General features: G+C 35.7%; 2 protein-coding genes across 14 annotated transcripts in view; both read left to right on the top strand.

Moving 5' to 3' along the window:
* Positions 1-11,791, top strand: part of LOC126589829 (rust resistance kinase Lr10-like) — a 60,764-nt gene extending 48,973 nt beyond the window's left edge. Inside the window, exon 4 of the mRNA XM_050255268.1 lies at positions 11,040-11,791. Coding sequence (XP_050111225.1) covers positions 11,040-11,605 — 566 coding nt within the window. The 3' untranslated portion in view covers positions 11,606-11,791. The remainder of the gene's footprint in view (positions 1-11,039) is intronic.
* On the top strand, positions 2,322-10,388 carry LOC126590041 (uncharacterized). Of its 13 annotated transcripts, none has more exons than XR_007612046.1 (14): positions 2,323-2,600; positions 2,687-2,803; positions 2,918-3,034; positions 3,134-3,194; positions 3,332-3,836; positions 4,307-4,393; positions 5,042-5,171; positions 5,850-5,914; positions 7,206-7,270; positions 7,880-7,944; positions 8,643-8,780; positions 8,872-8,917; positions 9,471-9,852; positions 9,979-10,388. XR_007612046.1 is itself a non-coding variant. In XM_050255527.1 (5 exons), exons 2-5 carry the CDS (start codon positions 5,886-5,888, stop codon positions 8,551-8,553), a joined length of 231 nt encoding a protein of 76 aa, XP_050111484.1. In that variant the 5' UTR covers positions 4,412-4,630; positions 5,850-5,885; the 3' UTR covers positions 8,554-8,636. The 13 variants fall into 13 exon arrangements, 2 of the variants coding, with proteins under 2 accessions (XP_050111484.1, XP_050111478.1); XR_007612047.1 differs by having other exon boundaries at positions 2,324-2,600; positions 2,738-2,803; positions 9,447-9,852; XR_007612045.1 differs by having other exon boundaries at positions 2,324-2,600; positions 2,738-2,803; positions 2,909-3,034; positions 9,447-9,852.
* Positions 11,792-15,075: the final 3,284 nt, after the last annotated feature.

Below are 15,075 nucleotides of genomic sequence, written 5' to 3'. Positions count from 1 at the left end.
TCGTTGAATGATCATTTCATTGTAACGTCCATCCCTTTCTAATGGCTCATGTTGCACGGGCTCATCGGTGGCGTCATGAGCACAATATATACGTGTTCTTGAATTGTTCATCGTGTCTGGCTCATATTCATCAACGGCTTCATAATCGTACTCATCTTCCACAATCATGTTGTGAAGAATGATGCACGTCATCATGATGGATCGAAGCGACTCTACATCAAACAATCTGGCAGCACCCCTGATGATCGCCTAGCAACCTTGGAGGATACCGAAACAACGCTCCACATCTTTCCTGCACCCCTCTTGACATCTTGCAAAGTGTTTTTCCTTTGCACTTCGCGGACGTGGCACTGTTTTGACAAATGTTGACCACCTTGGGTAAATGCCATCAGCTAGGTAGTATGGCCCGTCGTACATACGTCCGTTGACCTCATACGTGACTTTTGGTGCATTTCCTTGCAGGATATCGTTGAACACTGGGGATTGGGCAAGGACGATGAGGTCATTTTGAGCTCCCGGAACCCCGAAAAAGGCGTGCCATATCCATGTATCAAAAGATGCCACCGCCTCAAAAATGATACTTTTTGATCCTTTTCTGTCCCCATAAGCGCCTTGCCATGCACTTGGACAGTTTTTCCAAGTCCAGTGCATACAATCAATGCTTCCAATCATCCCTGGAAACCCTCGCATCTCGCCTTTCTTCAGAAGCCTTTGCTAGTCCATATGAGTAGGTCTCCGGAGGTACTCTGCGGTGTAGATAGATTCGATTGCCGAACAAAACCTCATGAGGGACTCAAGAATGGTTGATTTTCCCATCCTCGTTATCTCGTCCACTTGGTCTGCAGCTGCTCCATATGCAAGCATCCGCAAGGCAACAGTAATTTTTTGCTGAGGCAGGAGACCCATAGCACCAAAAGCATCCGGCTTTTGCACAAAGTAAGAATCATGGTTGCAAACAGCGCCCATGATTTTGTTGAACAAATGTCGTTCCATTCTAAAACGACGTCGGAAGTATGTATCAGGGAATGCACTGTTACGGACAAAATAATCGTCCAAGAGCTCCTGACCTCGTCGTTGCCTGTTTCTATCAATGTTTACAGCACGGTTGGGCCTGCAGATATGAGCCACAGCTTGGACGACTCGACGGGATTGTGAGGCTCCTACCATTCTTGATTCGTCATCTCTCCGTCTACGCTCGTCATCCTCTTCCATCTCATTTTGGGCCCAATCCCCAACATTGAACATTCTTTGTGATTGGTTAAACAATTCTTCCTCTTCTTGCTCGATTTCCCACATCATCTTTGAAGAAGAAGAAGAATACATTGTAAGAAGGAAACAGAAACTATGAATAATGATAGGGATTTTGGTGAAGAAGGAAGCAAAAACTATGAATAATGATAGGGATTTTGGCGAAGAAGGAAGCAGAAACTATGAATAATGATAGAGATCTTGAGAAAATTGGTGTGAGATTTATGAGGATGGATGGTGGATTATATGGAGGATTCAGAAGGGATTAGGTTGTAGATAATGCCACGTGGCATGCCGTCATTCGTTAAAAATCTGGTGGAAATCTATCCTCAAAGATTGTAATCGGATTATGACACGTGGCACGACGTGATTGGTTAAAAATCTTATCAGAAATCCATCACCAATAATTGTCTTTTCAGATAATGACACGTGCCTTGACACAACGATTAAAAATCTTATCGGAAATCCATCACCAATAATTGTCTTTGCGGATAATGACATGTGGCGCAACGAGAACGATTAAAAATCTTATCCGAAATAACAAATATAATTATTTTGAATTATTTTATAAATACAAAAATTTTATTGCTATTGGCTTTTCGGATAATGACACGTGGCGCAACGAGAACGATTAAAAATCTTATCCGAAATTACAAATAAAATTATTATGTATTATTTTATAAATAAAAAAATATTAATATTTTATTGCCAATTGCCAGGGCTATTCAATGCAGGGGTGGAGATGCAAAAGGCAATTGCCAGGGAAATGCACTATTCATTAAGGGCAGTTACTGTTCACTAAGTGGATTAAATAGTGAATTGCCTGAGGGGAGGACTCCTACACTGGAGTTGCTCTTATTGAACAAAAACCAAACTGAAAACCAAACTGACTATTATGCTGTCAAGGGTAAGTATTCCATTGATGATATGAACCTGCTTTTGATAACAAAAGTACTCATTATTGACTTAATTAACCTGCTTTTACAGATAGTACCCGTGAAAGGACAAGCTTAAGAGATCTCTGGTAAGTTGTTCACATTTCTTTAGTCTAAAGAAGGTGGGAAAATCGCACTGTACAAATGAACAGTATTTTTAACCACATTTCAGTTTATTTATGAAGCTGCCACTGTCTCTCTCTGCCGCTGATCTTGATGCCGCGTGTTGATGATCGTGGAAAGGCAGGGTGCGATCATCACTTTACCATTCTCTTCCTCCCCTCTCTCTCTCCCTCAGTTTCAATATGCTCACCTAAAATCCCCAGATCGAACATCCTCCATCTCAAATAAAAAAACCTTCCCCCTTCAGAACCCATAGAATCAGCACTCATGGAATAATCATGGATTTTTGTTAAGGTAATTTGATTGTTTCCTCTTCTGTAATTTGTTTTTGTTACTTTATTGTTCTTGAATTTTAATTTTTCTGTTTTCTGACTTGGTAGAGTCGACCTTCAGGTGATAAAATCATGTGACCATCGTATTCTCTCTCACAGCTCACAACGATGAAATCGCACAGGGCTTCGTTGGTTTCTGCCAACTCCGACCACAACCAATGTCGGGTAAGCTATCGACTACCCCCTCTCCATCTTCTTTTTCTTCTTCCGCTTCTCCCTACGTATTCCAGTTTAATTGTATGTGTTTTGGATGCATCTTGATTTCCTTAGTATGATTAGACGGTTCGGATGCGCCTAATAAACAAACCTAATTTGCCTCGCGCGTTCAGTCATCACCTTCCTTCGTCTAAAACCTCAGCAGAGACAGAGCTCCCCCAAAACCCTAAACGCCCAAAGGTAATTTTGTTTAATTTTTCAAGTAGTTTTAATTATCTGACGAATCCCTAGCATAAATTCACTCTCTCTCTACTCTAAATGCGTATAATGTTTTTGCAGTATTAATCACAAAGCTACGGAGCTGAAATTGCAAACACTGTCCATGGCTCGCTTCAAAAATGTAAGCTTGAAAATTTTAGGTTCTGTTTGGTTGTTGAGAAAACTGAATCAAAGAGGTTTTTTTTTGTTTTGTTTTGTTTTGTTAATTTTCTCGGAAACGTAGTTGATTGTTGTGTTTCCCTGAAAATTTGAAAACAGAAGAAGAAGGTGTTTGTGAAGTCGGTTTCGACGAAGAAGCTGGCTAATATGGATCATATCACAGGGGATAAAATCCCAAGGAGCTTAGCGAATGTATGTCTTCTGTTGGTGGATTCTGAATCAAATTTGTTGTTGGTTTGTTTTCTTAAAGGTTGATCCGGATGAAGTGAATGCCTTGGCTTAACTCTTGACCTGGAAGACTGATGTGGCTGACATTCCATATGGTGGAGCCAAGGGTGGAATCGGATGCACCCCCAGGGACTTAAGTTTGAGCGAGTTGGAGCGTCTGACTCGCGTCTTCGCTCAGAAAATCCATGACCTCATTGGAACTCATACTGATGTTCCCTCACCCGATATGGGCACCAATGTTCAGACCATGGCATGGATGTTGGATAAGTACTCCAAATTTCATGGTCACTCACCAGCTGTTGTCACTGGAAAGCCCATCATAAGAATTCGACACTTGAGAAAATTAAGCCAAAAATCTGTTTCCTGGAGTTGAAAAGTAAGTAATTTATAAATTCTATGTTTATGTCATTTGTTGTTAATGTTGTGATTTATAATGTAATTGATCTGGTCTGCATATAGAACTGGTATTCTATGTTTATGTTGTCATTTGTTGTGAATGTGGTATAAAAATTTATGTTTATGTCATTAGTTAACCAAATGGCTCAAGCTCACTGCAAAGAGTGTAAGAAGAAACCATTATGTATTCCTTGCATACATAACTGCTATGCATTAATCTGCTCTGTATCCTTTAATATTTCTGATTAATAACTTACTAAGATGTTGGGTTAATTGAGTTCGTTTTGTTAGAATGGCCACCACTTTTTGAAGTGATTTTCTCTGAGTAGAATCCAGCAAATGATGTTTGATATGGTTAAACATATATATTCAAGATTTTGATCTCTGTGTGATTTGGCAATACTTTTCACCTAATATTCCTTTCTCTCTCTCTCTCTCTCTCTCATGAAGGCATTGATTGCATTAAAAAAAGGTTCCCAGTTAATCAAGTATAGCCGGAAAGGGAAGCCAAAACTTCGTCCATTCAGAATTTCTACTGTGAGTAATTTCCTTTACATTTGGATATTGGATTCATTTCATACTAATAAGTTTTTTATCTTACATCTTCTTCCTGCTGCGCATCTCCACGATCATTACTAGATATCTTAACCGCTTGAATGGCTTAATTTTTCGTATCTTTAACAAGATGAAACCACACTAATCTGGTATTCACATGGAGAAGAACGAACTCTGAAATTAGGTTCTGTCTCTCGAATTATCCCCGGACAGAGAACAGTGAGTTTAATACTCCACTACCAATAACTAATCAATATTGTTGTGTTTCAACTCAGTAATTGTGTGTTTCAGTCTATAATTATGAACCACTATTGTGTCCTACTCGACGTATGTGGTTCAAAACTTTGGTTAAAACCGAGGATTGCTATTTGTTTTTTTTTTTTTTACATTATTGTTATCGAGCTAAAAATGTCTATATACATAGTTTAGGAAGGGGGTGATTACAAAATAGAATGGCTATAAATGTTATTGTAATAGGTTGCTATTACATTTTGTGGTTAAATCAGATTGGTTGTCTAAACCGTGCTATGTGTTTCGTAACTCTCTGTATTTCTTATTTGTATCAGTGGAGTTTATATTTTTGTTTTTCAAATTTGATTTCCTCTCATTTTGTTTTGATGGATATTTCAGAATTTGAGAAGGTGGTTGTGGTTTTCGTGCGATCGCCGTTATGCAGCTCAGACCACCACGATTTGCCATTGTCACCCCATCACTGCCATCCTGACCACTGCCGCCACACCACTGCTGTCGAAAACACTAGGTAATTTGTGAATTAGGGTTTTTTTTATTATGTGAATTTCTGGTTTAGGGATTTAGGGTTTGAGTTAGTTTTTATGAAGGTCATTGCTTGATTTTAGGCACACTATAATCGATTACAAATCTTCACTGGAATTTTCTCCGTCATCCTATATATTGCAGCATTAACACATTTGATAAGAAATTTTCAGTTTCTGGTCACTGAAGTGGTAGGAAAATGGACACAATAAATTATCCATGGTCTTTATCATGCTAGCTGAGAATTGGAAAGTGCCTGAAATTATTAGTTATTAAACTCTTCCTTTTTTTTTGAAATGTGGGTGGTGTTGGACAAATGGGATAAAAGAAATAGTTGTTGCCTGAAAGTTATCTGAAAATAATGGAAAGAAAATTTTCTGCATCGTTTCTTTAATTGTATGATAATGTTTTCAATGTTTTAGATTACATTGATCAGTATTATTTTAAAGTATATATAAAGATTAGTTTATAGGTGTATGCACTTAATATTGGATATATGGTATTTTTCAGGTTATTTGACATACAATTGCATATAATCTCAATTTTCTCCTGCAATTTTTGTCTAAGCTTCGGAATCGTTGAAAAATTTGTCTAAATAATAAATTAATTGAAATGGCTATTAGTAATGAATGAGGTGTTTACTGTGTTTTTTTGGTGTGTACAGAGCCAACGGTATGTTGCTAACGAAGGCAAAAACAAGATGCAGTTTGCTGCATATAGAAAACGGAGGTTAGTTTGATTCCAACTCCTTTTTTTAGTTTATTTGAATAAAAAATTGGTAAGTTCGAGTCCAATTTGATTATTTCTAGCTTTTCTGCTTAATTTCTGCTGCCTGTTTGCTCTCCCCCCTTTCCTGCTGCCGTCCATTGCCTTAAACAAAAAAAACAAAAAAAAAAACATTTGCCAAACCCACCAAAGCCACAAGAAAAGACAAGTAAAATTTTATATTCTCTACCCACTTTTATTCATGATTGCTGTTGGCTTCCTTTTTTTAGAAAGGAAAACTCCTGCTCTCCTTGGACAAATACCATCTTTCTCAAAACATGGATCCGGAAAGACATCTGATAGAATTTATTTTGAGTCTAAATTATTAAATTAGGAGAGCTAAGAAGATATTAATAACTCTGGTTTTCTCTTTTGGCTACCACCTTGCTCTCCATTTCTCTTTTTCCTCCTGCTCTGCTGCTTTTTCAGTGTTACAATCTCCCTGCAAAAAACACACTATGTGTTTTGCATGTTTTTGTCCATGCTTCTATTTTTTGTTGTTCTGGTGGTGACTCTGTTAATGGAATTCTCAATTATCTATTCCTCTACAATACATGATACATCTGATTTTTGTTCATTGACAGATGATGCCACATGCTTGAGATTTTTATGCCATCACTCTGTTGGTTCTTTTGTGATTGTTATTGTTTGTTTTAAAATGTGTATGTTGTGTGTGACGTGTCATATACAGATTAGAGCAGAGATCCATGATTTAAATTCAACATAATCCTCACATCAAACTTAGTTAAGTTCAATGTTGTTTTTTGAAACTTAGTATGCTGTTACCAATAACGTTAAGTGTAAATCATTTTATCATAACGTTGTGTATTTAAATTTAACTAATAATGTTAAGTAATAAAATGACGTAACAAAACAATATTCATTGACACACGCCAAAAACAAGAATCTTCATTAACGTTATTAATCAACCAATCAATATTTCATAATTTTTTGTATGTAAGTGTACTAATATCGATCCAAAGCCGCATGGCCTACCTGTGTGGTCAAATCTTTTGATATAACAATCTACTCGACGTTTTCAATGTAAATAGCATTAATCTTTAGTACATTAATTCAAATAAAATTGTGGCTCAAGGGAACAGTTAATGATCCACATGGCATCAAAGTATCTTACTCAATTGTATATTACACGTGTGTGTTGCATTACGTGTGTGCGAATACCTTTTTGCACTGTCAGTCTATATTAGTTTTGAATTCTGAGTTGATTTAACAAACAGGTTTCTTTTTATTTCAGATTAATTTGGTTCTCGCTAAATGAATCAAAGATCACAAGACTAGAACCAGTGGTTTCCAAAAAAGGTTGGTTCTTGAATATTTTCATTTATGCTTTTTCAGTTCTTTGAATGGACTTCCTATAATCCAAAATGAGCTATTGAACAACTCTTTTGCTACATTGTGTTTGCAAATCAATATTTAGGCTAATAATTGAAGGCTGATTCTTTTTTGTTGAAAAATGTAATCTGGATTCTTAAACTGTGGCGGTTAATGTGGTTTTTAGGTGAATTTTTCGAGTGGGGGAGAAGGGGTGGGTGGGGGCTTTAAATTGTTATTCTCAATTGGTATATAAATATTTAAATGTGCAAAACATGGATATCATGGAAGAATTCAAATGTTTTTCCTGCATTAGGTTGGAGAGCATGCTCATTTTCTGTTTGCACATCACAAAGTTTGTTTTGAGTACTTCTCACGCCATTGAGGCACAAATGTTCTTCCTGCATTGGTTAATTTTCTTTATATCAAAATTTAATAAATTCAATTTTCCTTTGTATCCAAATATGTATTAAAGTAATTGTGATTGAAGTTTGTTTATGTTTGCTTTCCAAGATTTAATTTTTGTTTACATGTCTTACTCCGTTTATGAAAGCTTTTTGGTTAACTGAAAGAATGCTTTTCATTCTTGGTTTTCAGAACTTTATCTACCGTTTACAAGTCAACCCCACAATACCAAAGTACAAGAGAAGCAAAGATTTGAGGTGATTTTTGCTCTAACTTATTTAGATTTTATATTATGGGTTAATTATCAAGCGGATTCTGTTACTAGATTTAGAATTGTAATTTGGTACCACTGCTGCCACCTGCCGCTTCAGTTTTCACATCCTAATGCCACAAAATGCTAATTTTAAATTCTAGGTTATGGGTAAGCATTAGTATTTGGAGGCACAAATTATTTTCAGCCGCTAAACCAAGTTCTAAATCTTTTTCCGTGTAGTTTACATTGGGCTATTCAAGCCCTATTTTAAATGTATGATTGGTTTGCGTGAAATGAATGTAAAAGAGAGTTAGAATACCCTGTGAGATGACCGATTCGAGAAACCATTTTAAATAAAACGTATCAAAAGTGTTGAACGGAGAGCGAAAAGATTCTTTGCATGGAAAACAGATTTCACTTTGTTTTCTTTACTCAAAGTGCTCTTATTTAATCTGGTTCTGTTTCGGTTGCGTAGTTCGTGGTTCGCAGCGACTAATAATCGTTTCCTAAGAAATCTATTGAGCTAAGTTCTTTTTGGTAGGAAATTAGGGTTGCTGATGTTAGCAATGGATTGTTTCTGTTTGGTATGATTATATCTCTGAACAAGCATTAATAAATAGAACGATTTCGATCAATAATTTTATTCGGTCAAGATTCAAACTCCCATTGTTGAGAAAACTATAACTCGAACTCCCATTGCAGATCAAACTATAAGTCAAACCCATTCCAGAGCAAACTATGAGTCAAACCCCCATTTCAGAGCAAACTGGGAATGAGGAGAAGCAATAGGGCATGGCTATTTCCAGGGCATCGGTCGTTTTGAGATTCTAGTGTAATTAGGTTTGAACATTCTGCTCCTCTGCTTTTTGATTTGTATATATCTCGAATTTCTCTCAATTGCTAATGGATTTATTTTCTTTGGAAATTTCAGAAAATCGGGTCGTGGGAGGAAGAAGCTGGTTTGTTGACATTTTTAGGTATATAATCATGTGCCCTGATAGCATATTCAAAGCCTACTTAGTTATATCGATTTTTTATTTGTCTTTCTAAAGCTTTTGTGCCTGTATTTTAAATATGTGATTGGTAATTACTTAGCACGATAATCGTCAAGCATATGATTGTTATTCATGAATACAAAACCTTCATTCACAAATCACAAATATTTGATGAGCTATTTAGAAATTCTGCATTTTCGTCATCCAATTCAATAGCATTTGGGATACTATGCTAGAATTCTATTACAGCTCCAGTTAAGAGATGTAAAGCATGAAGAATATCTCTTTAGGAAGTGTTAGCTAATCCGGTTAATTGGTCAACGAAATTAGCCATTTTTGCCATTTAGGTTGGATAACCTAGGAAGAATGTTAGAATGATTGATCATATTCGTTAGCCCTATGTTTTTTTATTGCATAATGATGGAATTGACGCGTCATTTAGTCATAGGAATTGATGTAATAAGTACATATCAACTGCTGCGTTCACTCATCTATCCCTCTCTTCATTCAGGTAAAATGTATCTTATTCATGCAGTTCAAGGTGATGCATTCAAGTCCCGCAGCAACGCGCGGGCACATTTTCTACTAAGCACTATTTTTACAACATTGAATTCGAACTGCTAATAGTTAGGTTAATTTTTGCACACTTGTGTGATCCATAATCATAAATCTTAGATGGAGAGCTAAATCCAAGACGGTTTGGATTATTGAACGTCATGCCAGTGTTATATTTTAGGGTGCTAGTCGGAACTTGCTTCGACAGGCACCAATTTTCATCATTTGTTTTTCAAGTTTTAGATCCCATCCTTGAAAGGTTCTTCTTTTATGGTACAAGAAAACCTTACGAGTTCAAAACTCAGTGCCAGCATCCGGATAAAAGATACGTTAACTTCCGCACAAAAGAACCCTATATACGTGTAAGTATTAATATACAATCAATTCTAATTTCTGGGGGCTTTATCAGTTGGAGGCAGTTGTGATTTATTTTAATTTAATTTAGAAATGGGTTGGTTCTTAACGCAGAGTTTCATCTGTATCTGCAGGTATTTTCTCACTTTCTGTGGTTGTAACAGTCTCGGGGACTCTCATTTACCGTGTTTATAGCTCCAACAGAAGAGAGAAAACAAATCAGTTGAGGATTGAAAGATTTTTGGATGATTACATGGCACACAAGCCCAGTAGATATTCCTACGCTGATATTAAAAGGATAACAAATCAGTTTAATGAAAAGTTAGGTCAAGGAGCCTATGGAACAGTGTTTAAAGAACGGCTTTCCTCCGAGTTGTAGCTGTGAAAATCCTCAACAATTATAATGAAAAAGGAGAAGATTTTATAAATGAAGTCGGAACAACGGGTCGAGTCCACCATGTCAATGTGGTTTGCTTGGTTGGTTTTTGTGCTGATGGGTACACAACAGCTCTTGTGTATGAATATCTACCAAATGGTTCACTACAGAATTGTTGGTATTGAAAAGTTTTACTAACTCAATACCAAAATATGTGGGTGATAAGTTTACAAACTCTATCACACCTCTCACTTTCACTCTCAATAAAATTGGACAAAGAAATAGAGAAAGGAGGGAAGCAACAAGCTTTGAAAAGAAAACTTGGACTTTGATATATGAAAAGAGAGTTTTACAAAAATCAATAGCTTACAAGCTGAAAATGAGAATGGGAAATGGGATTCGGATGGGATGCTCTAAGGCTTAGCAAGATGGCCTATTTATACAAAACTGAAAAAATAAACAATCCAACAATACATATAATGAATGATGGTGTTCCACATCTTTACATCCTTTCAAACACATGCAGCAACTTTGATAGTTGGCATACACATGCATTGCATCATGGCAGGTTGTAATAACCACCTTTCGGCTTGCACACAGCAGCTCACATCTCTGCTGTCTTTCAATCTCCTTTCGGCTAACACATGGAGGAAGCAATGATCTTTTTAGTTGCTGAAAAACACCCTGGAAAGAAACTGACAGCTTGTTTTAACCATTAACAACCTGTTTTTATTTGATTTTCCAACAAGAATTTCTTATCATCAGCAGATAGTGAAAGCGCTTTCCTTGGTTGGGATAAGTTGCCTGAGATTGCTTTAGGTATAGCCAAGGGAATTGAATATCTTCACCAAGGGTGTGACCATCGAATCCTCCATTTTGATATAAAACCCCACAACATTTTGCTAGACCAGAATTTCACCCCAAAAGTTTCCGATTTTGGTCTCGCCAAGTTGTGCTCTAGAGATCAAAGCGCAATATCCATGACTACCATCAGGGGGAACATGGGCTACATTGCGCCCGAAGTGTTCTCTAGGAACTTTGGAAATGTATCCTACAGGTCAGATGTTTATAGCTTTGGAATGTTGCTGCTGGAAATGGTTGGGAGAACAAAAAACTTTAAGTTCATGGAAGAGGACTCCACCAGCAGTCAAGTCTACTTCCCAGAATGGATTTATAACCTTTTAGAACAAGGGGACGACCTACGGATTCACATTGAGGATGGAGGAGATGCTGAACATGCAAAGAAACTTGCCATTGTGGGTCTATGGTGCGTCCAATGGCACCCAATAGATCGTCCTTCCATGAAAGTTGTTATTCAAATGTTAGAAGGAGAAGGTGACAATCTAACCGTACCTGCTAATCCTTTCCGATCTACTTCGAACTGACTGAATACAACTATACTCTCTATGCAAGGCGTTCAAGAGTTGTACTAGTCATAAAATTTGACATGAGAGGTCAAGTGCTATCATATTAAGATGGTTAAAAATTAGGTTTATCTTATTTCATTGGATCTTTTTATCTTTTTTGTAATATGGGGTTTCTCTATTCCAAGGAGTTTAGTTTTTGTGTTACATATGCCGTCTTCTTCTTTTTAGCTTCTTAGGTCATCTCCAATGGAGAGGGCTAAAGATTCAAAAGTAAAAAAAATAGCCTAATTTGTCCAAAAACTCATTTCCAACCAATGATTATATAATTATATGCAGCCCACGATATCATTATTTAGCCAAAGAGGCATCAAGTAGCCCCTGCTTTTAGCCTCTTTTTTGGCGCCCAACTTCTTAGTTGCAACATTTGATTCAAATTTAATTGTTAGATTTGAAACATCCAAATGTAGTTTAATTAAATTAAACAATAAATTTAAGGGAACTTTCATGAAAATGGCTTGGGTTAAGTTTATTTTAACCAAAAACCATGCTATAACTTTATTTAATGAAAAAGAATTAAATTTTAATGAAAAGCCCTTAAATTTTAATAAAAAGGACAAAAAAACTTAATTTTTAATGAAAATGACACAATTAAAAAAAAAATTCAGATGCGCGCTCAAGACCTGTACACTATTTATGAAATTGAACACTATTTATGAAACTAAAACTATTTATGTTATGAAACTGAATGGTACTATACTATTTATTGGTCCAATTTCATAAATAGTGCCTAGTTTTTTGTCCACTTTCATAAATAGTGTCTAGTTTTTTATCATGTTTCATAAATAATGCCCAGTTATTGGGTCCAGTTTCATAAATAATGTATAGTAATTGGTACAGTTTCATTAATAGTGTCTCTTTCTTGATTCGATTTCATAAATAGTGTCTAGTTATTGGTCCACTTTCATAAATAGTGCCTAGTTATTGGTCATGTTTCATAAATATTGTTTAGTTCTTACTCCAGTTTCATAAATAGCTTCCACCTATTGGTTTAGTTTTGGAAATAATGCCTAATTCTTGTTTTTGTTTCATAAATAGTGTCTACTTATTGGTCCAGTTTCATAAATAGTGTCTACTTATTGGTCTAGTTTCATGAATAGTGTCTAGTTATTGATGACGTTTTATAAATAGTGTTTAATTCTTAGTTTAGTTTCATAAGGTTTGAAACTTAGACCCTTTTTGGTCCTGTAAAAGCACCCATTGCGCCGAAAATGATGAACCCAAAAGTGACTCTTTACATCAAAACCTTGAGAAGATTATGTTCTCAGTAATTATATTTAAAAAGCTGTTTTCAATACCAAATTAAAATTTCCTCACTTTTTTCATATACCTACAATAATAAATGTAGCTCACCATCCAACTTTTTGAGCTTGGGTGTCATCATGACTACTAATGGAAAACAACACCACAAAAATAAAACTGGAGAATGTAATTCAATTCGAAGTATTTTTCTTATTCTAAGAAAAAAAACAAAAAAAAAACTATTAATGTAGCTGATGATAGGACAAAAAGGTAGGAGAAAAAAGTGGAGTGTTTGAAGTTTTTTTTTTTGGGGGGGGGGGGGGGGGGCGCACGCGCCCCAGTGCAAGTTGGGTTTGTTAGGTTTTTATTTTTATTTTTATTTTTAAATTTTTGTCCTGATTATTAAAATAAAGTTAATAGGTGGTTTTTTATTAAAATGTAAATATTTGAAGTCATTTTCATTAGTTTTCCTTAAATTTAAAGTATAAACTTAAAACTAATAAGTTATTGAGGGACTATGTTTAACTCTTTCAGTTGGAGATGATAAATGAGTATGACATGATATTGTTCATTTAAAAATAATTGTCTACAAGGCTATAATTTTGGATGGAGTTATACGGTTGGAGATGGCCTTACAACCAATTTTTTCTCCTTTTCTCCCTTTTAATTTCTTTTACTTTTTTCAGTTAATATTAAAGTATTTTCTAAACTAATTCTCTAGTATTTTTTTTGTTAAAATTAAAAAAAAAAAAAGATTGAAGATGCTCTACCTAAAATATCCATTACAAATTTCTCGTACTGTTGCAGATTTTCTATAATAGTTTATTTTTTTAGAATAAATCTAGCTCCTGGGTCAAACCATGCAATAACAGTTTAGATCACAGATATCTAATTCCAAACTCAAGTCAATGTGGGTTGAGCGTTATACAGATGAAGGAATCACGATAAACATGTCATAGTCGGAGCAACGGTCTACTACTAATCACATTGATATTTCCAATTTTATTATTTACCCAATCCAACAAGGTATTAGATTTGATCTCAAAAGACCACGGTACAATTAATAGTAAAACCATTGACTATAGTTGTAATTTTTTTTTTTAAGTTGCAGACGTGAGATTGCGCATTCTTCAACAATCACATCTAGAGCAAAGCAATTTTGATTATTCAATGTAAAAACAGAAAATTATTACCTTCGACTAGACATGAGTGACATTGCTGTTTTTTCAACTACAATTTATATGTGTTTTAGTATCACATCTCAATACGTAATGTGACCTCAATGGCAATTTCGATGAAATGTATAACAAAACTTTTGTTTTGGTAAGGGAGTCGAAATTCAATGTTATAATTGATAATTTAATGAGAATAAGTTTCATGAAAGTTTAACTGATGTTGACCTAGCTAGAAAGGAAATAGCTAACATAAGATGGAGACATGATATTTGAACTGAATTTTTAAATGCATGTCTGATAGTAATAGTAATATTTTTTTCTTTTTCTGAAGGTGATAGCATACAGCAACGTTTGAATCGGCTCCAATGACGCATGCTTGATCATGAAATTCTAACTCGCAGCGAGCATATCCATTGAATATTTAGAATAGATTTAGTTATAAAGTTTATTATAATTTAGTCAACTTGACCAAATTATTAATTCGTATTATTCCACAATGAACACTTGACAGAATAAATAACAACAACAACAACAACAACAACAAAGCCTTTTCCCACTAAGTGGGGTCGGCTATATGAATCCTAGAACGCCATTGCGCTCGGTTTTGTGTCATGTCCTCCGTTAGATCCAAGTACTCAAGTCTTTTCTTAGGGTCTCTTCCAAAGTTTTCCTAGGTCTTCCTCTACCCCTTCGGCCCTGAACCTCTGTCCCGTAGTCACATTTTCGAACTGGAGCGTCAGTAGGCCTTCTTTGCACATGTCCAAACCACCGGAACCGATTTTCTCTCATATTTCCTTCAATTTTGGCTACTCCTACTTTACCTCGGATATCCTCATTCCCAATCTTATCCTTTATCGTGTGCCCATACATCCCACGAAGCATCCTCATCTCCGCTACACCCAATTTTGTGTACGTGTTGATGCTTCACCGCCCAACATTCTGTGCCATACAACATTGCTGGCCTTATTGACGTCCTATAAAATTTTCCCTTGAGCTTCAGTGGCCTACGACGGT

This window comes from Malus sylvestris, chromosome 2 (genome assembly GCF_916048215.2).
Source record: "Malus sylvestris chromosome 2, drMalSylv7.2, whole genome shotgun sequence".
Lineage (NCBI taxonomy): Eukaryota > Viridiplantae > Streptophyta > Magnoliopsida > Rosales > Rosaceae > Malus > Malus sylvestris.
This window is presented reverse-complemented; position numbering and strand designations above follow the sequence as displayed.